This window comes from Marmota marmota, unplaced genomic scaffold, assembly GCF_001458135.2.
Source record: "Marmota marmota marmota unplaced genomic scaffold, marMar, whole genome shotgun sequence".
Taxonomy (NCBI): Eukaryota; Metazoa; Chordata; class Mammalia; order Rodentia; family Sciuridae; genus Marmota; species Marmota marmota.
Genome location: NW_025999999.1, coordinates 1,176,961 through 1,201,893, shown reverse-complemented (window position 1 = coordinate 1,201,893; position 24,933 = coordinate 1,176,961). Strand labels below are relative to the sequence as shown.

At 37.3% G+C, this 24,933-nt stretch overlaps 1 protein-coding gene and 1 long non-coding RNA gene across 6 annotated transcripts in view; one reads left to right on the top strand and one right to left on the bottom strand.

The window, feature by feature from the left end:
- LOC107149732 (cytochrome P450 2C9-like) overlaps positions 1–24,933 on the top strand; it is a 103,890-nt gene that overhangs the window by 5,906 nt on the left and 73,051 nt on the right. The window contains exons 1-3 of one of the 5 annotated variants that reach the window (XM_048807040.1): positions 8,664–8,924; positions 10,158–10,320; positions 10,497–10,648. The exons of 1 other annotated variant lie outside the window; for it this stretch is intronic. In XM_048807040.1, the coding sequence (XP_048662997.1) occupies positions 8,757–8,924; positions 10,158–10,320; positions 10,497–10,648 (483 nt within the window). In that variant the 5' untranslated portion in view covers positions 8,664–8,756. 3 more of the 5 variants (XM_048807043.1, XM_048807042.1, XM_048807041.1) reach the window with 3 other exon arrangements.
- Positions 3,631–23,249, bottom strand: LOC125617955. The gene is made up of 3 exons (XR_007349084.1): positions 23,064–23,249; positions 17,920–17,922; positions 3,631–3,641 (listed from the first exon to the last, which is right to left on the bottom strand). It is a non-coding gene; the product is annotated as an uncharacterized LOC125617955 (long non-coding RNA).

Sequence of the window (24,933 nt, the reverse complement as noted above, 5' to 3'; positions counted from 1 at the left end):
AAAAGAAGTTAGGGATGATCATTATATATATATATATATATATATATATATATATATATATATATTTACAATGACCATCCCTAACTTCTTTTGCTTTCTATATAATTCATAATTATGCACAGGTTTAATGACAAATATGATTCTTCACTGAAATTGAATTAATAGAGGTTTTTAAAGTGATCTTTTAAAATGTTTTCCAAATAAGTGTAACTTTGGGTTAGAATGGCTTAAAAACATGGTAGATTTGAATGGAGCATTTCCTAACCATTATTAAAGTGGCTAGAAGGTAAAAGGCAATTTGAGACTAAAGTAAAAGTGATAATTTTTTAGGATGCTGAATATTTTCATGTCAAGGGATCCTCTAAGTAGATATTGTTTAGAGTTTCTACAATTACCTTTCCCTGTTATCTCAAAGAGAAATATATTTTTTTTGTATTTTTTAATGATAATTTTTAACATTTCCACTTCTTTAGCCTCACCCTGTGATCCTACTTTTCTCCTGGGCTGTGCTCCCTGCAATGTGATCTGCTCCATTGTCTTCCATAATCATTTTGATTATAAAGATAAGGATTTTCTAAACTTAATGAGGAAATTAAATGAAAATGTGCAGATCCTGAGCTCCCCATGGATCCAGGTGAGACAATATCCTACCCCTTCTTCCTGAGAAAACATATATGGTCTTCACTCTGCCAAGTCAAAACTTCTAGTGGTCCAAGCTGTAAAGTGAGTCTAGACACCACAATCTAACCCAGAGTTTGGTGTCATGTAGTGAGCATCAGGAAAATATGACTGAGTCCTTCACTTTATGCACAGGAAAATGAATTTCCACATATAGAGATGACATGCAAACCTATTGGCTTTCTGGCCAGTGCTTTCCCTAATACCCCATAAAGCCTAATATTTATAATGTACTTTGGTGACTATAATGGAGTACAAATGACTACAATCATGTCACTCAGTGGACATCTAGAACCCTGTGGAGAACTTATCATTCACAAGGTCTGTATTCCAATCACCACTTAGAAATTTCATCACTTTGCTTGGCACAAATACAGTTATCTGATTCTTGACAAAGGATCCAAAACATATGTTGGAGAAAAGATAGCCTTTTTAACAAATTGTGCTGGGAAAGTTGGAAATCCATATGTGACAGAATTAAATTGAACCCCTATCTCTCACCCTGCACAAAACCAAACTCAAAGTGGATCAAGGACTTAAGCATTAAACCAGAGCCCTGTACCTATTACAAGAAAAAGTAGGCCCAACTCTATAATATTGGCTTATGAACTGCCTTCTTCAACAAACTCCTAAAGCACAGGATGTAAAATCAAGAATCAATAAATGGAATGGTATCAAACTAAAAACTTCTTCACAGCAAACAATCAAAAATGTAGAGAGAGTCCCTACAGAATGGGAGAAAATCTTTGCCACCTGCACCTCAGACAGAACATTAATTCCAGGATATACAAAGAACTCAAAAAACAACACCAAAATACCAAATAAGCCAGTAAATAAGTGGGCAAAGGAACTAAACAGACACTATTCCAAGGAAGAAAAATGAATGTTCAACAAATATATGAAAACATGTTCAACATCTGTAGCAATTATGAAATGCAAATTAAAACTACACTGATATTTCATCTTACTTCAGTCAGAATGACAATTATCAAGAGTACAAGTAACAATAAATGTTGGCAAAAATACGGGGAAAAGGGTACACTCATACGTTGTTGGTGAGACTGCAAATTGGTGCAGCCAACATGGAAAGCAGTATGAAGAATTCTCAGAAAACTATTAATGAAGCAGCAATTTTACCCAGTTTTCCACTCCTCTGCACGTGTGTGTGTGTGTATAAATATCCTAAATGAAGGTATTTCTTTTGTGTGTATGTGTTGCATGTCTAGGGTTGATTGTTTTTATTGGTTCTTTTTAGTTATACATGATAACAGAATTCATTTTGACAGAATTATAACAGCATGGAATATAATTTTCACACACACACACACACACACGATTTGATATCACCACACTACAGTGACACAGCACAAGAATGATTATTGAAGCACAATAACTAAGCTACAGAGCCAACCTAGGTACCCTACAAGAGATGAATGGATAAAGAAAATGTGGTACATATACACAGTGGAGTATTACTCAGCCATACAGAAGAATGACTATGGCATTTGCCAGTAAATGGATGGATCTAGACACTATCATGATAAGTGAAATAAGTCAGTTCCACAAAACCAAAGGTCAAATGTTTTCTTTGATATGTGGAAGCTAATCCAAAATAAAGTGGGTCAAATAAAAGAAAACGCATAGAAAAATGATCAGTGGAGTAGATGAAGGAGAATGAAGGAAAGAGAGGAATGAAGGCATAGGGGAAGACAATGAAAGGAATCTGTCCTAACATTCTTATGAACACATATCAATATGCCATAGTGAATCTTACCATCATGTAAATACACAGAACACTAATCTAAAAAAGTATAAGTAAATAGCAGAAAGGCCAGAATAGTAGAGGGAATGGAATAGTGGTGGGATGAAGGGAGGAAGAGGAGAAGTACTAGGGACAGAATTAGAATAAATTATATTCTATGCTGTTATAATTCTATCCAAATAAATTCTATTATCATTTATAACTGAAAAGAATAAATAAAAAAATCAACCTTAGACAAGCACACACATATGCACAAAAGATATACCTTCATTTAGGGTATTAAGGAGGGAAAATGGGGGCATAGATGCTGCAAGGAAACTGAACTGGGTAGAGAAGTTTGATGCTTGCTTTAGTTAGTTTTTTTCATATCTTTGGCTAAAAAGCCTGAACAGAACAATTGAGAGGAAGGAAAGTTTCTTGGAGCTCATAATTTTAGAGGTCTCAGTCCATAGATGACTGGCTCTATTCTTTGGGGACTGAGGTGAGCAGAATATAGTGACAGAAGTGTGTGGTGGGGAAAATTAGCTGAGGGCACTGGACCAGGAAGCAGAGGGACTCCCCTCACCATGGACAAGATGTATACACCAAAGATACCCCCAGTGACCCAGCTCCTCCAGCCACAACCTGCCTAGAGTTACCACCACCTTAATCACCACAAGTGGATTAATGCCCTGGTTCAATTAAGGCTCTCATTTCTCAACTATTTCACTTCTAAACCCTCTTGTATTTTCTTACACATGAGCTCGTGGGGAACACCTCTCATCTAAACCATAACAACATTTCAGATGGCATCTGACCTGACAAGGTAATAGAGTTAGTCTAATAAAATGATGGCATTTCAGTGTGTACCATCCTCAATAGATACTTTTGCCTTATTCTTAGTTGGCAGGTTCTGCATTCTTCATAAGTCGATTGTGAGATCTTGTGCATAGTTACTTCATGCCCAAATGTATTTCACAGTATTTTCGAAACTTTCACTATTCTCTAGTATTTACTCTATTTCTGAGGTGCTTCATATAAGAAAAATCAGAGAACAGCATTGTGCTTTTTAATTTTTTTTACTTGCATTAGTTCTTTTTAATTATATTTAACAATAAGATTCATTTTCACATAATTGTAAAACCATGGAATATAATATGCTCTAATTCACTCCCCACCACTTCCCCTGACCCTCTCCTCCTCCCTCTCCCTGTTCTCTTCCCTCTACTCTACTGAGCATCATTTATAATTACCAAGCCTTGTACTCTTTCTCTGGTTACCCAAATTCCCCTAAACTCTGTTCTCACCTACAAAGTATCAGTCATGGTAATTCACACCAAGCTACATTTCCAGATTGTAGAGAAAAATTAGATTGAAAATGGAGAACATTTATATAAATTTTTATCCTTAAAGATGATGGATGAATATAGGAAAGTGTTATCATTTCTGATCCTCTGGTCATGTTTCTCTCCTTGTAATCTTTCTATAAGCTAGAGAATTATTATACACATACAGTGAAAACTTCTCCCACAAGGTGGAAACCAATTTAAAAAAAAAAAAAAACTTTAAAGTCATATTTTCTAAGATGGGCTAGGCATAATATTCACGTTTTTCTTATCTGTTTCTAATAAATAAATGCTTTTATTTTGTAGGTCTGCAACAATTTTCCTGCTCTCATTGATTATTTCCCAGGGAGTCATAAAACATTTCTCAAGAATTCTTCTGATCTAAAACAGCATTTTTTGAAGAAAATAAAGGAACACCAAGAATCCCTAGATATGAACAATCCTCGGGACTTCATCGACTGCTTCCTGATTAAAATGGAAGAGGTAGAATGTGAACAACAGCTCAGTTATCTGATTGCTTCTACATTTTGTGGTTCATTGATTAATCTGTGGTTGCTAGGGCTAGTTCAGTGGTCAGGCAAGACATTCTTGACAAGCACTTTAAGCACATCTCATCTTTATAGATATGTATGAATTATCATAGAAAAATTAAAATTGAATAGTAAAACAGCTAGAATACATGGATACTGTTCCATAGATATTAATAATCTACCTGATGAAAGACAAAATTCACATGTCAGGTGATAAGGAAATAAGTATAGACAAGCTACAAAATATAAAATTGGAGTCACAAAATGCAAATTAAAATGATTGTTTGTACACAGTGTATAAGAGAATGGGAAACTACAATGGCCAGACTGTGTAATGGCTCCTCAGTAATTCAGATCAAGTGACCAAAACATATAAAGGTGGATTTTGTAGGACAGGATCCCTGTTGCCCATTCTAAGATCAACCAGATGCAACAGGAATGCAGACCAGTATCCTCACAGCTGCCTGCCGTGGATGCTGCTCTATGGGGAAGGGTAGCTGGTTCATGAGACACTGAGATTTATGAGAACTTTTCTTAATCAAATATTTCCCTGGATTCTATATTATCACCTAGATTCCAGAGTTCCAAAACAGTTGCTTCAGACATTCATACCAGGTCAGTTGTTTCAGGACTTATACATGGAAGTTGTTATTCTACCATCTTTGAGTTGTTACTTCTGTACTGTCGTCTTTTTTTAAAGGTTTTTATTAATACATTAGAATTATCCAGAAGAGTGGGATATATTGTGATATATTCATACATGCACGTAGCACAAATTTGTCAGTTTCTTTCCCATATACTTCCCATTTCCTCCCTCTTCTCCTTTCCCCCATTCCCTTTCTCTACTGTCCTTGTCTTTTTTCCATTGTGACAATGTCCCTTTATTTTTTTTATGTCTCACTAACTGCTACATATGAGAGAAAACACATGATGTTTGATTTTATGAGTCTGGTTTATCTCACTTAGCACTATGTTCTCCAGTTCCATCTATTTCCTTGAAAATGACATTTAATTCTCTAAGATTGAGTGGAACTTTATTGTGTATACATACTACATGATCTTTATCCATACATCTGTTGATGGATACATATGTAGGTTTCATAACTTTGGCACTGTGAACTGTACTGCTATAAATGTGTAGGCATTGCATTGCTAAAGATGTGACTTTAATTCTTTGGGATAAATATCAAGGAGTTGGATAGATTAGACATTTTGTGTTTCCATTACTACTCTTTTGAAGAAACTTCATAGTGATTTTCATAGTGATTAAACTAATCAACAATCGTAGCAACCGTGTAAAATTGCTCTTTTTTTCTTCACATTTTTTCAAACATTTCTTATTGCTTCTTTTTTCCATTTATTTTTATTGCTGGATTACAGTTGTACATAGTGGTAGGATTTGTTATTACATATTCATACATGCACACCATATAACAATGTCATTCAATCAAAATCATTTTCTAGTATTTCCACTTTCTCTCATCTCCTCACTTCCCCTGTTCCCTTTCTTCTACTGTACTGATTTCTCATTGATTTTCATGGGATTTTCCCCAACTTTCCTTTTCTTATTTAATTCCTTAGGATGATTATTGAGGAGTGGTATAGCTGGGTCATGTGTGGTTCCAGTCCTAGTATTTGAGGAACCTTCATAATGATTTCCATAGTGGTTGTGCCAGTTTACAATCCCACCAACAGTGTAAAAGCGTCTTACTTTTTCCTTTACATCATCTCTGGCATTTATTATTTTTTGTGTTCTTGATGACACACAATCTAATTGGAGATTAAATCTCAGTGTCATTTCAGTTTGAATTTCCTTAATTGCTAAAATGCTGACTATTTTTTTTATATTCTTGACCATTTGTATTTCTTTTGAGAAGTGTGTGTTTAGTTCATTTATGATCATGAATTGCCCTTTCAGGGGCTGTTTGCACAGATATCTGACTCTGCTCCACTTTGCCTGTCCTCCCAGATGTTCCTTTGAAATCTTGGTGGAATCCTTCATGACTCCCTAATTCCAGAATCTTGCATTAATGCAGTACCAACACTACATGGTTGACACCAAGATTTGCAGCAAACAAGGCTCAAGGGACCATGGATACAGCAGTCTCTCTGACTGCATAATTCTGAACATTTGTCGCAACCCCTTGCCCGTAAGGAAGATGCAACACTCGGGAATCTTCTTTCAGTAGTTTATTTCAGGCCCCTGATAGTTCTTCTTCTCCCTCTCGGATGCCCCTCCCAGCCTTAATAAAGCATCTCAAGCCCCAATGCAAAGCANCCACGCCCCACCCCACGAAAAAAGGCGTCGGCTGATATGGCCTCGGATCTGGGGAAGGGCCCTCCTTAAGACTGAGCCATACTATGCAGCCACTTCTGCACAGTGGGATAGGACCTCTACTCTCACCTGTATTGTTTTAAGAAAACAGAAAGGGGGAACTGTGGTGAGCCGCTTCTGCCGTTTCTGCAGACTATGGTCGCCATTAGAAGATGGCGCTGGCTCCGCTGTGGTCTGTGACAAACAACTCCTTATTTGGGAGAGTTGGCACATGATTTTTCACCACCCTATGAGAAAGCTCCACGTGGCAGCTTTGCATTGGGGCTTGAGATGCTTTATTATGGCTGGGAGGGGCATCCGAGGGAGAGAAGAAGAAATATCAAGGGCCTGAATAAACTGCTGAAAGAAGATTCCTGAGTTGCGTCTTCCTTGCGGGCAAGGGGTCGCGACAAGAACTGGGATGATTGGATCTTATGATAAATCCAGTTCTCATGTTCTATTTCTATGCACACATATGAAGGAGCCTTCATTTCATTCTGCACAATGATTTTATAATTTTATAATTTTTCTACCAACAACATATAAGAAGTGTCTTCTCAAAGGGAAGGATACAAGATACAGGTGCCATGAATTCTAGCAACAGCTTTCCCACCTTCAATCCCTTTTACCTTGGCCAAGGCATTGCATCTCCAAGACCCAGCTTCCTCAGCTCTACAGTGAGAATAATTTTCTTTAGACAAGGAGTTTGAGAGATGTGAAAAATTTTTTGTGAACTGTCAGTTCCCCTACAAACATGATTAACAAAAGATTACATAACAGTCTTTCTTAAGAACAGCTCAGAAGTAACCGTACTAACCAATTTAGATAAAATATGATTGCAAAGCATTTTGCAAAACATGCCTTTGAGTAAGCATCAATCTCAGTGATCTAGTAACACACATCATTTCAGAAATCATGGAAGACGTCTTATGACTCAAAGCTGCCTCCCCTTCAGGTCTGCAAGCGGTGTTGGTTTGCGCTCTGGGTTTAATTCCTTTCTCACTTTCATCATCTATTACCCCCACAACTGTAGTTCTGTCTATAATTTCCCTTCACTGCAGTGCATCATTTCATTTTTTTTATTTCTGACAATGACAAATGCAAAACAACTGAAACAGCTTGTCTGGAGGTGACAGGGAAGTGGGAAGCCATGGTTCTTCGTGCTCCCCACTCGGTTTCCTGAGGTTGGCTCTTGCCACATTTCTGCTGAGCAGGTTTCATCTCTGCAGTGATGGGCAGAGGAAAAGGCAACCTTTAATTTCCTCACTTAAGCACCTCTGGTCCTACTCACCTGAAGTCAAATTAGGAGCTCCTATTTGATGGGAAGCCTGTGCTTTACAAACAGAGTCAGTGTGATGAACTTCCATAGTAACTAATATTTTACGGGGTTTGCTTTGTTTTTCTAAATTACTCTTCCTGAGCTGTGGTGAAGCCATAGTATATGTACCATGTGATCATCCAAGCCACTCATTCAGATCCCAGCTCACAATGTCTCTAATTTTCCATTTCGAAATTTAAACAATAATAATGACTATCTTTCTAATTATTTAATGTTGAAGACTGTGCAACTTTAGATAATAATTTGATGTTTGGTGATTTAAAATATATGAATCATGTTAGGTATTTGGTGCTTTGTGGAGAAATGATTCTGTAAGTAGCATATTAAATACTTGAAAGCCTTCTATTACTGAGAAAAAGTTTCCCAGTGTTTAATAGCAAAATATAATCTTCACCCAATTCAAATAATATTCCAAACTAACCCAAGTCATAAATTCCCAACTGGTTATTACTCTAAGAATCCAAAATTAATTTTATTTTCATGCATCAAAACTTAATTTTAAATTTTCTCAGTGATGAATGCATATTGAAAGCAAGTGGGCTATTTTTTTTTTTTTAATTGTTGCTCACGGGTCACCAACCTAGTACATTTAAAGCACTATCACCTGCATGGGGACTGGAAAAAAAGAGAACATCACTAGAGAACATTTTATTTTTATCCCAGTCGTTGAGAGAAAGATTACTTAGAAGGATTAAAGTCCACCTAGGTGAACAGCCCCTCATAGGTCAAAGAGTTACAAGTTGAATTATTAGAAAGCATTATTGAATTATCAGAGTTCACAGTTGTCTCCGTAAGAAGGAAGACTTCAATGGATCCCATTGTGGTGCTGGTGCTCCTTCTCCCCTGTCTGCTTCTCATTTCACTCTGGAGACCCACATCTGGGAGAAGGAAGCTCCCTCCTGGTCCCACTCCTCTACCAATTATTGGGAATGCCCTGCAGATAGATTTTAAGGATGTGAACAAATCCTTAGCAGAGGTAAGTATGTTTTATGCTCCTTCAGTGGCTTGCAAAAGGCAGTAAATCATCGCCCACTTAACCATAAAATATATTTTTGGATGTACAGTATTTTACTAGATAACTTTAAAGCAAAATACTACATGCAACACAAGCTCTGATGTACTTATTGCTTTTTCCAGTTTGTCATAGTCAGATATTGTCCAACAAAGAAATGACTTTTGTAACTACAGATACATTTAGATCCTTGTCCAGTCGAATCAAGATCACAAACTGGAAAAAGTAGTGAATGCTTCTTCCCTTTTTTCTTATACAGCCATTTGGAGTGATTTTTGCCTGAAGGTCAATGCTAAGAGAGTGCTTATGAGTAAAGAGTTCATTAAATAAATCATGGACCATATTAGCCCTGTGTTTAATTCAGGATTATCATAAATATAGAACTTCTCTGAAGAATCTACTTTGGGGCAAAGTCAAGGAAATAACTGTGGGTCTGGAATACCATAAAGAATAAAAGAAATGAGCAATGAGTTAGGGCCCAATTGGTGATATCAGCATCTTTTGGGTTTCTACACAAATCATTTGTCTGGGGTCAAGAATGTAGGAGAGTAGAAGAAATGGCTCTTCCAGTAGCTGCTGCGTGTCCTGGTGCTACCTATATAGTCTCACTCTCTGAATTTGTGGCAGGAGTAGAGTCTAAATGGAGCTTGGAAGAAGGATCATATAGATTTATTTAAAACTGTAGATTTCTGGTGCTCACCACGGGACTACTGAGTCAGAATATTGTTGAGAAGAGTTTTGCAGGTGATCCTAATGCAGTTGGGTATTAAATTCATGTTGTGTATTCAGATAAAATAAATTGCTCAAATATCAGGTGTTGAATAGGCAGAGGTTCTAATTTATGTCTCTTTTATATTAGCTTTGAGGCACTAGAAATTAATTTGGAATTCTCTTTTACAGAGAATTACATTTTTTTGTAAAATAGGGCAAATATGCCTGCTGAAAATGTTGATGTGAGAATTAATTATAATATGTGTACAAATTGTGTGGCCATTGAATGTCATATCATAAACCACCTCTAAGTGACAGTTATTATAATCACTATCACCTTTGTATGGGAATTTTAAAATATCTGCACCAATGTGTCATAGAACAAACATATTAATTACAATAGTAACAACCGTAAGAATCAGACATGATATGTTCATAAATTATTATTTATTTTGCTAATATTTTCGTATTCTTTCTCACTTTCAGTTGTCAAAAGTCTATGGGCCTGTGTTCACTCTGTATTTGGGCATGAAGCCCACTGTGGTGTTGCATGGATATGAAGCTGTGAAGGAAGCCCTGGTTGATAATGGGGAGGAATTTGCTGGAAGAGACTCTATCCCAATTTTCGAAAGATGTAATAAAGGCCTTGGTAAGTGTGTGAATGCACATGGGTGTGCACATATGTGTGTTGGGCAGTAGTCATGGGGGTGAGGAGGATGTTTTGAACAGACCAGAATAGCTCCTCAGGCAGAGTTTGTCCGTTCACAATGTGGCTTTCCTCTGCCTGGATGCAATCTCTCTCCCATCTGTTTCTCCTCCTTATAGGAATAGCTTTCAGCAATGGAAAAACATGGAAAGAAATAAGGCACTTCTCCCTCATGAGCCTGAGGTATTTGGGCATGGGGAAGAGGAGCATTGAGGACAGAATTCAAGAGGAAGCCCGCTGCCTTGTGGAAGAGTTGAAAAAAAAAACAATGGTGGGTGCCTCTTTATGTCATCAACCTTAACAGATTACTGTTTTTATTGACCGCCTTGCAAGTGTTTCAGGCTGAATGAGATCTTATATTATGATCCCTAGTTGTGACCCCATGGGGAGAAGAGGTGATTTCAACCAGAGAGGTAGAGTATTTTTTTTTTACCAATGTATGTGTACACATATGACTGACCTGCATTGTCAATAGTGAAAAAAAACCAAAAAATTTTATCTGTGTATGATGCATATATGCACACATACTAATCCACGAGACTCCTCAAATTCTTTCTACCTCCTTGGCCAAAACAACACTTTTTCTAAAAGCTTATATCCCTGTAATGTTTAAAAGACACTGTCATTCAAGCAGCTACCTTATCAAGTTAACTATTGTTGAGATGTCTTACTTTTAATTCAGAATGCTTTTAATTCAAGTCTCCTTTATTTAGAGTCTGTCAATATAAATTTGTGAACTCCCACAAGTAAAGCATGTTAGCCATTTGATCATGCCAATTTCACTGCAGAGATTCCTCCAGAAAAGGAAACTTTTCTGATAATTTAATTTGATTGCATTATGTGTGATATGGTTTGGCCTATGTGATGAGAAGGTTTTCAAATTTATTTTACATATGATTCTTTTGAGAATTCTATATAGGATGATGTCTAATCATTCACAAAACCCATCTTTGTCCAACTAAATCAAATTTGAAGTTCTGTTAGAGACAATAGACAGATAGTTCCTAAGCATTTTTTAAACTTTAAATCCAAAAAAATATTTATTCATCAATTTCACATTTTTAAAACTTTTTTTAGTTGTAGTTAGACACAATATACCTTTATTTTATTTTATTTATTTTTATGTGTTGCTGAGGATCTAGCCCAGCGTCTTGCACATACTAGATGAGCGCTCTACTGCTGAGCCACAACCTCAGCCCCAATTTCACATTTTTGTATTGGATGCTTTAAATTCTTTAATACAAAAATTACAGTTATATACCATACAGTTAAGTTCATTTTTAAAAAGTCACACATACATTCCATTTCAGTCTTCATTCACACCCGCTTTCCCTTCACTTCTCCAAACCCTACTCTCATTTTACTCTACAGATCTTCCTCTTGCTTGTTTATTTATTTTGATTTGTGCTTTATACACACACATGATGATGGAATGCCCTGTGTTATATTTACATATGAACAGAGCATCATTTTGTTAAATTCATTCTGCATTTAACACTTCCTTATTTTCTATGTTAGGCATTTTGATTATGATATGTCTTGGAGAACATCTTTTGTAATCTGGTCTATTTGAGGTACTGTTTGCATTCTGAATGTGGATGTCTATGTTCTTTCTGATGGGGAAGTTTTGGGTTATAATATTGAAATTGTTCTTAATGCCTTTAGACTGTATCCTCATGTTCTCTGCTAGCCCAATGACTCTCAGGTTTGTTCTCTTGATATTGTCCAAGAGTTCTTATGTATTCTGATCATATTTTATCATTTTTGCGCATTTGTTTCATACTATATACTCAAATTCATGTACGCTGTCTGCAAGGCCTTATATTCTGTCTTTAAGAGTGAAGGTCTAATTTCTACAAAATCAAATCTGTTGATGATGGTTTCAGGTGAATTTTTAATTCTATTCATTGTGTCTTTCATTTCCAGGAGTATTGATTGGTTTCTTTTCAATAACTCTTTTATAAAATGATCTTTCATCTCTAAATTTCTCTATTAATTCCTCATATATTCTTTTAGTTCATTGAATATTTTTTATTATTTATTTATTTATTTTAATTAGATATATATAACAGCAGAATGTATTTTGATTCATTGTACACAATTGCAGCACTTTTCATTTCTCTGTACATGATGTGACCTCATACCATATGTGCAATCATACATGTACCTAGGATAATGTCCATCACATTCCACCATTTTTCCTGCCCCCCAATCCCCCCTCCCCCTTGCACAATCAAAGTTTCTCCATTTTTTCCATGTCTCCCATCCCCATTATGGATAAACATCCACTTGTCAGAGAAAATATTTGGCCTTTGTTTTTTTGGGATTGGCTTACTTACCTGCAAATGCCATAATTTTGTTCTCTTTTAATACTGAGTAATATTCCATTGTGTATATGTACCTCAGTTTCTTTATCCACTCATCTATTTAAGGGCATCTAGGTAACTTTCACAGCTTAGCTACTGTGAATTGAGCTGCTATAAACATTGATGTGGCTGTGTCACTGTAATATGCTATTTGTAAGTCCTTTGTGTATAGACTGAGGAGTGGGATAGCTGGGTCAAATGGTGGTTCCATTCCAAGTTTTCCAAGGAATCTCCATACTGCTTTCCAGAGTGGTTGTACCAATTTGCAGTGCCACCAGCAATGTATTTTCCCCCTCACATCCTAGCCAACACTTATTGTTGTTTGTATTCTTGATAGCTGCCATTCTGATTGGAGTGAGATGAAATCTTAGAGTAGTTTTGATTTGCATTTCTCTAGTTACTGGAGATGTTCAACATTTTTTAATATATTTGTAGCCCATTTATTGATTCGGTTGTTTGGTTTTTTTGGTGTTAAGCTTTTTGAGTTCTTTATATATCCTGGAGATTAGTGCTCTATTTGATGGGTGTGTGGCAAAAATTTACTCCCAAAATGTAGGCTCTCTCCTCACCTCATTGATTGTTTCTTTTGCTGAGAAGAAGCTTTTTAGTTTGAATCCATCCCATTTATTGATTCTTGATTTTCATTTCTTGTGCTTTATGAGTCTTGTTAAGGAAATTGGGACCTAATCTGACATGATGAAGATTCAGGCCTACATTTTCTTATTTTAGGGTCAGGGTCTCTGGTCTAATTTCTAAGTCCTTGATCCACTTTGAGTTGAGTTATGTACATGGTGAGAGATAGGGGGTTTGTTTCATTTTGCTGTGTGGATTTCCAGTTCTCCCAGCATCATTTGTTGAAGAGGCTATTTTTCTCCAATGTATATGTTTAGCTCCTTTTTTTCTAGTGTGAGGTAACTGTATTTATGTGGGTTTGTCTCTATGTCTTCTATTCTGTGTCATTGATCTACATGTCTATTTTGGTGTCAATACAATGCCATTTTTATTACTATACCTTTATAGTACAGATTAAGGTCTGGTATTGTGATGCCTCCTGGTTCACTCTTCTTGCTAAAAATTACTTTGGCTATTCTGGGTCTCTTATTTTTTCAAATGACTTTCATGATTGCTTTTTCTATTTCTATGAGGAATGTTGTTGGGATTTTAATTGGAATTGCATTGAATCTGTATAGCACTTTGGGTAGTTGGCCATTTTAACAATATTAATTTTGCCTATCCAAGAGCAAGGAAGATATTTTCATTTTCTAAGGTCTTCTTCAATTTCTTTCTTTAGTGTTCTATAGTTTTCATTGTAGAGGTCTTTCATCTTTTTTGTTAAGTTGATTGCCAAGGGNCTGGGTGCTGGTCGTGCTGCCCTGTGCAGTGGCAGGTCCTTGGCCACAACAGGCATCACCACCTCTTTCTGGGGGCCAAGGTGGTCACGGCAGTGCTCTGGGTGACACAGTGGATGTGGGCATGGATGGCTGCTACTTTGGGCCATGCACAGCAAGCTCTGATGTCAAGCACCAGTGTTGGTGCAGTTGATGGGGCAGAACAGACCCCATGGAGATGGTGGAGGGCTACAACAGTGAAGATGGATAAAGCAGCTTCAGCACCCAAGGAAGCCATGGACCCTGTAGCAGAAGCTTTGGTTTGAAAAGGTCCCACAGGACAAGAAAGGCTTCAACATCAAGCTGATGAAGGAAGAAGGCCCTATTTCAGACTGTAGCTCACAAGGTAGGTGGAGACCAAGACTTGAAGGAAGTTGTAGACATGCACTGTGTGGACTACCTGATGAAGAATGCTAACTACTTTTCCAACTGTGTCACAGAAGACTTTATTACCTTCATCAACGGGAAGTGGAAAAATAGCTGTCTTGGCAACCACATTGTGATGCAGGTCAGAGCAGACATGTACAACCGTCTAGGGAGCTGTACAGTATAGCACAGCACCTAACCATCAAAATGAGAATGAGCCCATCCATTTCAACTATCATCAGAATATCCACTGTAATTCAGTGGTGAATTCTAACAAGGCCACCATCGGGGTGGGGCCTGGCCTGCCATCATTCAAACCAGGGTTCGCAGAGCAGTCCCTGAAGAATGCTGTAAAAGCATTGGAGAGTGGAGGAATCAGGGATTGAACAGCAAATCTTAGACAATAAGAAATGGGCCACAGACTCAGAGGCCATGAATGAGGACATAGAGGAACAGGTGGCTCTGGAATCCCACCTACATTGGCTGAGAGAGAAACAGACCCACCAGGTCTGTGGTTAAGTCAGCCCTGGAAAGCCAACAGGACCTGTAGTTTGGCCCCACGGGTGTGTGTGAAGCCATCCGTGAAATACATGAGGATCTTCTCTGAGCATGAAGCCAGGGAGATTTAGGTTTGGCCTTGGGAATTATCTATGGCTCTCCCATGCAATAGATTACCCAATGCACATGATCTTTATCTCCACTCTGCTAGGAAGATCCCCCATAGTAGCTCTGGAGATGGGAGTAACCTGTTAGGAACTGAATAGCCCACCTTTGACCTTTTTTGGTAAAGAATATTCTATGGAAGACTTGATGTTTCTCAATATAAATAAAGTAGGCACGGGCTCCATTTTGCCATAGTGTATCCATAAACTCAATCCCTCTGATCAGCTCGCCAGTTCTACTTTCTGTGTTCTATTTTTTTTTTTGTTGTTGTTGTTGTTGTTTTGTTTTGTCATTCTATTTTTCTTAGCTTTTATTTCTCAGCCAGCCCATTCCACCAAGGAGACCCCCATTTCCATTACCTGCACAGGATGCAGGCGAGAACTGGCTCCTGGAACTGGGACCCTCATGGTGTGGAATTGAAAGGTAACTAGTGGGAGTTTGGCCCTCTCTTGCAGAAAAAGCACTCTTGTGGATATTATGGGTTATCATATTGTGGATCAGTATAAGGAGAGAGGAGAGGGGAAAGTTTTTATCATGGGACGTTAAACACGGAGAACTCTTTTTCTTCCGAGAAAGAAATCTGTTTTGCAATTCTGAATACAATAATAAAACAAAAGGGAAAAGATATTTTTAAAAAGTCCATATGCCAGCCCGCAGACAGGGAGAAATCTGTCCATAGAAGAAATGGGCCACAGACTCAGAAGCCATGAATGAGGCAGGCCTGCGGACCAGCGGCTGCACCAGCCCTGGCGAGGGAGCCAGACACCTAACCGCAGCTGTGGCAAAGGCAGCGGCCAGGACTGCTGCAGCTCTTGGCTTGGTGGCGCCTGGGGCCAACGTGGTCGCCCTGGCCGGTGGGGTCCAGCAAGTACTACAAATATTCTAACTTCAGATGGACAAACATGGAAAGCACTCAAGACAGGCCAGCACGCAGGGTGGGAACCCAGAGCTGCAGGCGAGATTTCGGGACACATGGAAGGCACGGGAGGACAGCTCAGGACAGGTGGCAGCGACGTGGCAAATTTTCTTCTGCACTGGCTTCTTCCAAGCCCCGCCTCCCGCAGGCCAGGAAGGCTTTCTCAGGCTTTCTCTCAGTCCCTCCCACCATGGCTGGGGGTGCCTTCCAGGCCTGCCCTCCAGCTTTGCCAAGCCTGCGTGTTGCATGCTGCTCCTTAAAGAGGAAAGTCCAGCTACAAAATGTTCTTTCATTTTTCCAAAGAAATGCTCGCTAACCAAAAAAGTTATTTTATAAATTCCAAGCCAACAAATTCCTGTGTCTTTAATAGCAGCCTTGTGTTTAACTCCCCCCCACCCATGCTGAGTTACATAAACTAATCCTAATCCCAATAACAGGTTTGTCCAAGGAACTTCATTTCCTATTCTCTCTATAGCTACACTACTAAGGAAGAGTTGTAAAAACTTTTTCTAATAATAATAATTCTAATAAAGCTTCTTGATTATTATTTTTTTCTTCACGGATGTTATTGGGAATAAATCTGACAATTATGAAAATAAAATGCTGACATCTGCAATATCTGAAATATCTTATATATTTTGGTAATTACCAGATTTTTAAATCTTCTGATTTCTACACATACGCACAAGATTTCTATTCTAACTGCATTACATAATGACAAAGTTTACATAGGTAAAAAGTGCACTCATAATACTTAAAGTAAAATAAAAATGGATCAAAATACTTTTAAATCACGTGATTTAATAAGATTCAATTCAAAGTGGGTAATTAAACAAAAATAAACAATGTCTTCATTCTTAATACATATTTTTTCTAGCTGGTTAAATAACCTACATAATTTTTAATTTATAGGATAATTAACATTGTGTCTATTTTCTTCTCACAGTTTTTCTTCAACAGGAAATATAACTCATATTATTATGTACATTTACCCAATGCCCCGCCTTTTACAGCTAAAGATAAAGTTGAGGATAATTTAATTCATTATATAAATGCCTATTTCAAGAGATATTTATTGACTAATAAGGTTAAGATGCTAACATTAAGTAATCTTAACTCCTATTGTTTATGTTTTCATAAAATGGTAAACATATATAATTCTTAATACAAAGGTGTCCAAAAACTCTGGCTACATTTCCATTAAAATATTTCTTCTTATTAAAAAACAATAATTTATCTAGATTCAAAGATTTACAAGAATTGTTTCAAAATATGTCCAAAAAGAAGAATCCTAGAGGAAAGAAAGAAATGTTTCTACAGAGAGGAAAGAAAAATTAGAGAGACCTAAAAGAAGAAAGAAAATATTTCTGGGTAAAAAGGTCTTCATGTATTAAAGGCTTTAATAATAGAAAGATAGAGAAGTTACATACAGAAAGATCTAAATAGGTGATATTTGAATAGATGGAAAAGTTTATATGTAACTAACTTGGTTAGAAGTACATGAGACAGTCAATTAAAGTTATTTAAGCCCTTTTCCTAAGATCAAATATTACTATGCTAATGTAAATCAAAATACAAATTAATCTCTTATGCCTGGAAAATTTTATTATTTAAAAAAGAGCTAATTTTGGGCTGGGGTTATGGCTCACTGGTAGAGTATTTGCCTAGCATGTGCAAGGCCCTGGGTTCGATCCTCAGCACCACATATAAATAAAGAAAATAAACATATTGTGTCCAACTACAAATAAAAAATAAAAAATTTTTAAAAATTGTGAAAAAGTGCTAATTTTTAAGAAATTAAGATTCATACATTTTTGATTGAATGGTAAATGTTTTCAAATACGATCTTGAGTTCCAAGTTTCAAATTTCTCTTTGAAAGCTAAATTTAATTGATTTAAAAGCATCAGGATAATTATGATAATTATTCTAATTCTTATATATCAATTGTATTGTTAGACCAGGAAGCAAGAAAAGACCACTGACTCCAATTAAAATCAAATTAAAGCAAGCTTATTATTTTGACCAGCCGGGCTGCCTTGTCCATCAAAATCGTGGGAGCCAAGGACAGCGGCAAGGCTTTTTTGCGGCCCAGTTTTATAGCCCAAAAAGTTACACAAAGGGGGGTTAGAGATAACAACACTCTGAGGAGCATAACACAAGTTTACATTTTTGCTGGCCCTGGCATCAGAATTTATGGAGATCTTAGAGACTCAGAGAGGGTCATTATCCGGCCAGGGAAGGCCAGAATTTATGAGGCGTCACTAAGGTTTAGGAAAGGGTTGTTATCTGGTCAGGGAAAACCGGACATGGGTGAGTTCAGGGCACGGGCAGGCATTCCAAGTAGGTTCAGAATTTGCAGTAATTTATAGTAAAGCCGAAATTATCTTTTCATGGTTTTGTGGCGAGATGTCCAATTTTAAGAAAAGATCAGGTTGGTCTATCATTCCCCCCTTTTCTTATGTGTCCCTTTCAAATCTTTGATAGGGTAGGGGAAGAGCACTGAGGGAATTTTAATCCCTCAGGCAACAGTCTCCAACTTTTTAGAACTCACCCAAAACAGGTCTCCCTGATTTTACCTGACTTAATTAATTACTTATATTGACAGTCTATTTATTTTTGGCTCCATTGTTGTAAGAAGAAGGGCGTCACTCATTTTGGCTTCTTCTGAGCTGAGAGAGGGTGACGTGAGGGGGCACGGTGTGAGGGACATGAGTTTCCTTTTAGTTCGGTTTGAAGTCTGGTTGGGGAAGAACAGGTTGTAAAGTCGTCTGGGGATGGGTGCTTCTATGAGAGAAACAAAAAACATGAGTACTGAATAAATGTTGCTGCAGCTGGAACATGTCACTGTATAGAAGTTCCCTCACCAGGCTTTTAACATCCCCAGTTATCAGGACTGTAAACATAACATTTAACTTTTAGTGTTACAGATGTCCCTCCCCATAAGATACAGTTTAATAATTTAATGTCATCTGATTTTGTAAAATCCTTTTACTAGTATGACCTCTGTGTCTAATAGAGAAACCTTTAATTCTGTTACTCAGGGCTGGATAATCATACTAGCAAACACCAAGCCTACCTGTGTAGGTTAGGAATAGCTGTAGGTCTTAAACTAAAAACTTCTGTCTCTGGCAGCTCCTCTTGATAGTCTCTTTTTATAGTTATCAGGCATTTCTGTCTGAGAATCCTTCTTTGTAGCCTCCAGTCTTACTTATTTTGGGAGGCTAACATAAAGTGTATACCTTAAATTATTATTATTATTATTATTATTATTATTATTATTATTATTATTATTATTATTATTATTATTATCATCATCATCATCATCATTATTTAAAATGCCCAGGAATGGCTGTATTTTGGTTTTAACTGTCTTTGCTAAGTGTTTAAGATGAAGCAGTCAAACTGACTTTTGTTTCTATCTATTGTTAACAGTCAGCTGAGCTTTTATGGGAGTCATTCCTGGGGAAACTTGAGAGCAGCTTCTCAGTTCTGCTAGTGCCATTTGCGCTAGGATGGGTCTAGGTCTTGCTTGACCATGTGGCTTCCCTCAGAAGCATCAGGGATGTCTCCCTTCTCTGATGACTCTCCTCTTCATAGCAAATCACTGATTGGCTTTCTGTTCTCAGTGGTCTCATTAATCTCCCTGATTGGGAGGTTATGTGGCCCAGAGTTGCAAAGCTCTTTAGAGAAGTCCCCTGTTCCCTGGATTCAGACTGACTCAGAGGGCAAGAGCCAAATATTGGTTTTTCTGGCCCTTTTAATTTAACTTTAATTTTAAAACTTAAACATCCAGCAAATAAATTTTAACAGCCTTATATTAAGAGTACTGGGCTTTAATGTCTATAACTTTATAATTATTCATCTTTTTATTAATTGGAATCTGTATTATCCTATCTGTCTTGTAGGTGATGGCTTATTATCTTAAATTAACCCCTGTTGTGTTCTTAAAGCAACACTTCTGTAAAACACTAACAGGGGATCTTTAGATCACTTATAAGGAAATTACAAAATAAAATTAACAAGAGTAAAAACATTTAGTTCATGTAATAGCTACCCTGAATTTTTGGCTGAGTTATACATTATATCCCCTGTTTGAGATCCTAGTAATCTTGACAGAAAAAAAAAAAAAAAAAAAAAAAACTTTTGAACATAACTTTAAATGAACTAAAATCTGGCCTACGGCTTTCATAGTCATTCTCACATGTAGTAAGATGGGACACAGAGCTTTATCTCAGGTAAGGCAGGGCTCTTAATAAATCTTAAATGTTCTACTTCTAAAGCTGATCTTTGCTTTTTAAATATCATTTTATAAAGTTTACATAAATTGTTTGAGGTCACATGAACATTAGCTAACACCATATGATACCACATTTAAAACATGAATTAAAGAAAGGCTGAAAGTTTTTAACCTTTACATAGATTAGGCTCTCATTAACTTAAAAATACATTTAAACTGTTCCCCAATGTAAAAAGTAACATAAAACTTTACATATCTTATTGATAACAGGTAAATAAATCCCCAATATATTTTTTACCATATAACTTCAGAACAACAGCTTTATATAATGCTCTTTTAAAGTTTCTACCTTACAGACTTGTATACCTGGAAGATATGAGCACATTAATAGCATCACAATTACATTGATGTTTTTATATTAACCAAGGTTAGCCTTTTTTAAAAAAAAATGACAGTATAATGCTCTAAAATAACAGTTCTTATTTAACCAGTTGTTTAATTTTTATGGTTGCTTGCTCTAGAGAAAAAAAAATAAAACTTAATAAACACAATGTTATGGGTAAACTTATGTTTTAAGAAATTTTTGTCTCTTTAACACATGACTGGTTTTTACAATCTTATATAGACCTTAGTACAAACTTATACAGACCTTAGTAAATCAATCAGATATCTAACAAAAGTACTCATGAATGAGTAATCCCATATCAAATTTACTTTACTTATGTTATCAAAATATTAGACAAGTGTATTGAACAGTGCTAGCCATTTTTTTGTTTGTTTGTTGAAGGAAAAGTCCTAGAACCAAGGCATATTAGATATTTTATAGACATTAATATTTTATGAGTTTTTTGAACACCTAGAAAAACTTGTAAGCTTAAATTTAAAGACATTTTTTATTTGTTTATCCAATTTAAATTGAACCATTTAAATCACATGAATTAAAGATCTTTGGATCCATTTTTTAAATTTGTTTTTATGAGTGCTCCTTATATATGTTAATTTGTATATCATATATCTGATATACAGACAGGACATATGTATATATAGACATACAGCAAATAACACAAGTGTGCACACATAACAATAGTAAAGGCCTTGTAGCTTTTCGCAGGACAAATCTCCATTGCAATGTTTCAAAAACTCCACAGTTGGTCAAAGATAGAACTAATCAGAAAAACATTAACCTAGGTCTGTAGGATCAAAATCATGAGCTCAAAAAAATACAGAATCTAAGAGTCCTAGAAAAAATGACTGGCCAGTAATTAGTAAATACCATACAATTTACTTTTTTTTTCCCCCTTAGGTCTCAGATCAGTCTCCTACTGAGCTTGCAGGCTTCTTTCATTTGCATTTCAACATAAGTCCTGGCTGAGGTCTGGAAGGAGCAGGGAAAAACTGCTATTCTGAGCAGACACCTCAGGCCTAAGGCATTTTAACCATAAGTCATAATTTTCAGGTTCAGATGTTGAAAATTATGATACAAATTTAAGATACAATTCACAAAATTTTATATCTTTACATCTTGTTTAGTCAAGAGATACCATACTATGATTTACTATCCTTGTCCAAATTAATGCACTGGTACACACAGTGACATTTTCCCAGGCTACCCAATTCAAAATTGGTGAAAAAAAAGACTGAATGATTGGGAAGTTACTTGTCAACTTGGAAGTAGAGTTCTTTAGTTTTCCATCCTAAGTATTTAAGTTCTCTGGCATGAATTATCTGAAATCATAAACTAAACAATTACCTAAACCCAACTTTTAACTGCAAGATTGTGCAATGCTTCAAAAACCCGTTCAGATACCAGATTGTTACAATAAAACATCATCTTTTAGACACACATTCAGCTAAGATCATTCCCAAGAAACAATTTATAATATCAACACACTATTGCACATGTCTTAAAGGGCCAGAAACAAAGACACAGGACAGACAAAAAGGAGCTCCAGACTATGGCTGACAGAAACCTTTAAAACAGAGCAGATAAGAGAAAAATCTCCTACACCAGTGGCACTATAGATGTTCCCACATGGGGACCAGATGTTTTCACAGAGAGGAAACCTGAAATGTAAAATCAAGGGTCTCCATGGCGACTTTACTGCACTAAGTGTCCCCTTTTTCTTTTTCTCTTTTTTTTTTAAGAAGACAGAGGTGGCATAATCCTTACAGTGCAGGGAAGGAAGGAGGGAATTCCCCGAAGCAACAGGGCTTCTGCAGCTACTGGGAGTCCCCCAGTCCCTCCTTTTACTTACAGGATTATTTCCTCTGGTTCGGTTCCACCCCAAGCAAGCTCCATCTCCTAACATTTCAGTAGTCAGCTCTCAAAAAGTTCTGGGGCACGGGGGGGGGGGGGGGGTGGGGTATCAAAATTTGTAACTTAAAGTTCGGTTCCTGACCTTGAAGCAAATTAATGCCAATATAATAATGAGGACAGGGTTTTGAGAAAAAGAAAAAGGGAAGTTTATTGCTTTGCTAACAAAGGAGAAACACAGGGAACTCTGCCCAAAGGTTGTGACTCTCTTGATCTGGAGGGACAAGGGGTTTTAAAGGAGTCTCACTTGTGAATCTGGGAGACACTCAGTTCTTACATCCCCAGCAGGCATTGCCCTCTGCAGTGGGTGTGCTCCAGCAGCCAGCTAGGGGCTTCTCTCCTCCTGCTTAATAAAGGGGGGTAAAGTTCATTGCAGTTCCTTAAAACACAGTCCAAAGGGGTGTCAGGCTTAATTGCTTTATTACCCATTTTCACGTCCAATATCCTTAAGTTTTTACCACAGAAATCACACAACAAAACGCACAAAAACACACAAACAAAAAACATATAGAACACAGAACAAAACACAAGAAAACAGAAACCCAGCGCCGAAACAGAAAAACAGAGGAGCAATGCAACGTCTTGCTAAAGCTCCGGGGTAGGAGCGTGTGCGTGCCCAACGGCACCTGTCTACCCTTCCAGAGGAATTCCCTACAGAACAGAACAGAGGACAGAACGATTTCTCGTTACTGACCCGGACAGGAGTATATGTGAGCCTCGCCAGGCCACCTCTCTGTCATCAGAAGACATCTCCCTTAACCGGATACTAGATGTTATAAAGGCGCCACTTACCTATGGAGGCCTCCTCCACCAGGTGCTTGCTGATAGTTTTAGTGCGGCAGTTCACTGCAGTGCTCCAGGGACCCAAGGCTCACTCCGAGGCCTTGGAATGTCTCAAGGTGCGCACCCCCTAGAGTGGCTCTCCAGCCTGGGGCCCTGGAGCAAAGGCTGGCTTCAGAATTTCCAGCAGTCTGGTCTTGTGATCTGGTCGGGCAGGGTCGTCTCACTGGGGAACTCCAAAATGTTAGACCAGGACACAAGAAAAGACCACTGACTCCAATTAAAATCAAATTAAAGCAAGCTTATTATTTCAACCGGCTGGGCTGCCTCTCCCTCCCAAAATGGCGGGAACAAGACAGCACCCCACCTTTCCTACATCCCAGCTTTATAGCCCAGAAAGTTACACAAAAGGGGGGTTTCAGATAACAGAACTCTGACAAGCATCACACTAATGGTAGTTTACATTTTTTTTTTTTTGCTGGCCCCAGCATCAGAATTTATGAGGACCATTAGAGTCTCAGAGAGGGTCATTGCCTGGCTAGGGAAGGCCAATATTTATGAGGTGTCACTAAGTTTCAGAGAGGGCTGCTATCTGGTCAGAGAGCCAGGCATGGGTGAGTTCAAGGCACAGGCAGGCATTCCAAGCAGGTTCAGAATTTGCAGTAATTTATAGTAAAGCCAAAATTATTTTTTCATGGTTTTGTGGCAAGATGCCCAATTTTAAGAAAAGACCAGGTTGGGTCTATCATATTTATAAAGGATGGTGATAACTCTGAGATTTTTCCTTCTGAGAACATATTGGCCTTTTTACTTTTTATTTATAGTTTTAAAATAGAAAAACAAATTATTCTCACACTATTCTTAAAGTCCAGAAGTCTGAAATACACTTCACTTGGCCAAAATCCAGATGTGGGAAGTGTTGTACTCTCTATGGAGAACCTATTCTTTTCCTCTTCTTTTTTTCTGGTGATTGCTAGAACTCTTTGGCTTGTGGTTACATCACTGCAATTCTATCGTTTATCTTCATTTACATTTTCTTCTCCCATGCATGTGTCAAATAAGTTCTCTCTCTCTCTCTCTCTCTCTCTCTCTCTCACACACACACACACACACCCCTACAAACCATATATTATTTGCTGTGGTAAATATGCATAACATGTTAATTGAGTGACATGTATTTTGCATTATTGTGCAACTAACACCAACAATCATCTCCAGAGATTTTTTTTTTATCCTCCTAAACTAAAAGTCTATACCAATTAAACGACATCTCCTATTTCATTTTTCCCTGAAAACTACCATTTACTTTCAGTCCATGAATTTGACTACCCCAGGTATCTCACAAAAATACCATCTTATTGGTCTGGTTGTGTTCAAGTTTCAACCGTTTGGTAAAATGTGTCATTATTACTTAAGGCTGGGAAATATTCTATTGACTGTATTGACCACATTTTGTGTATCCATTCTTCCATTGATGCATATTTTGGAGTTTTCTTACCTTCAGCTATTTTGGGTAAACATGGAT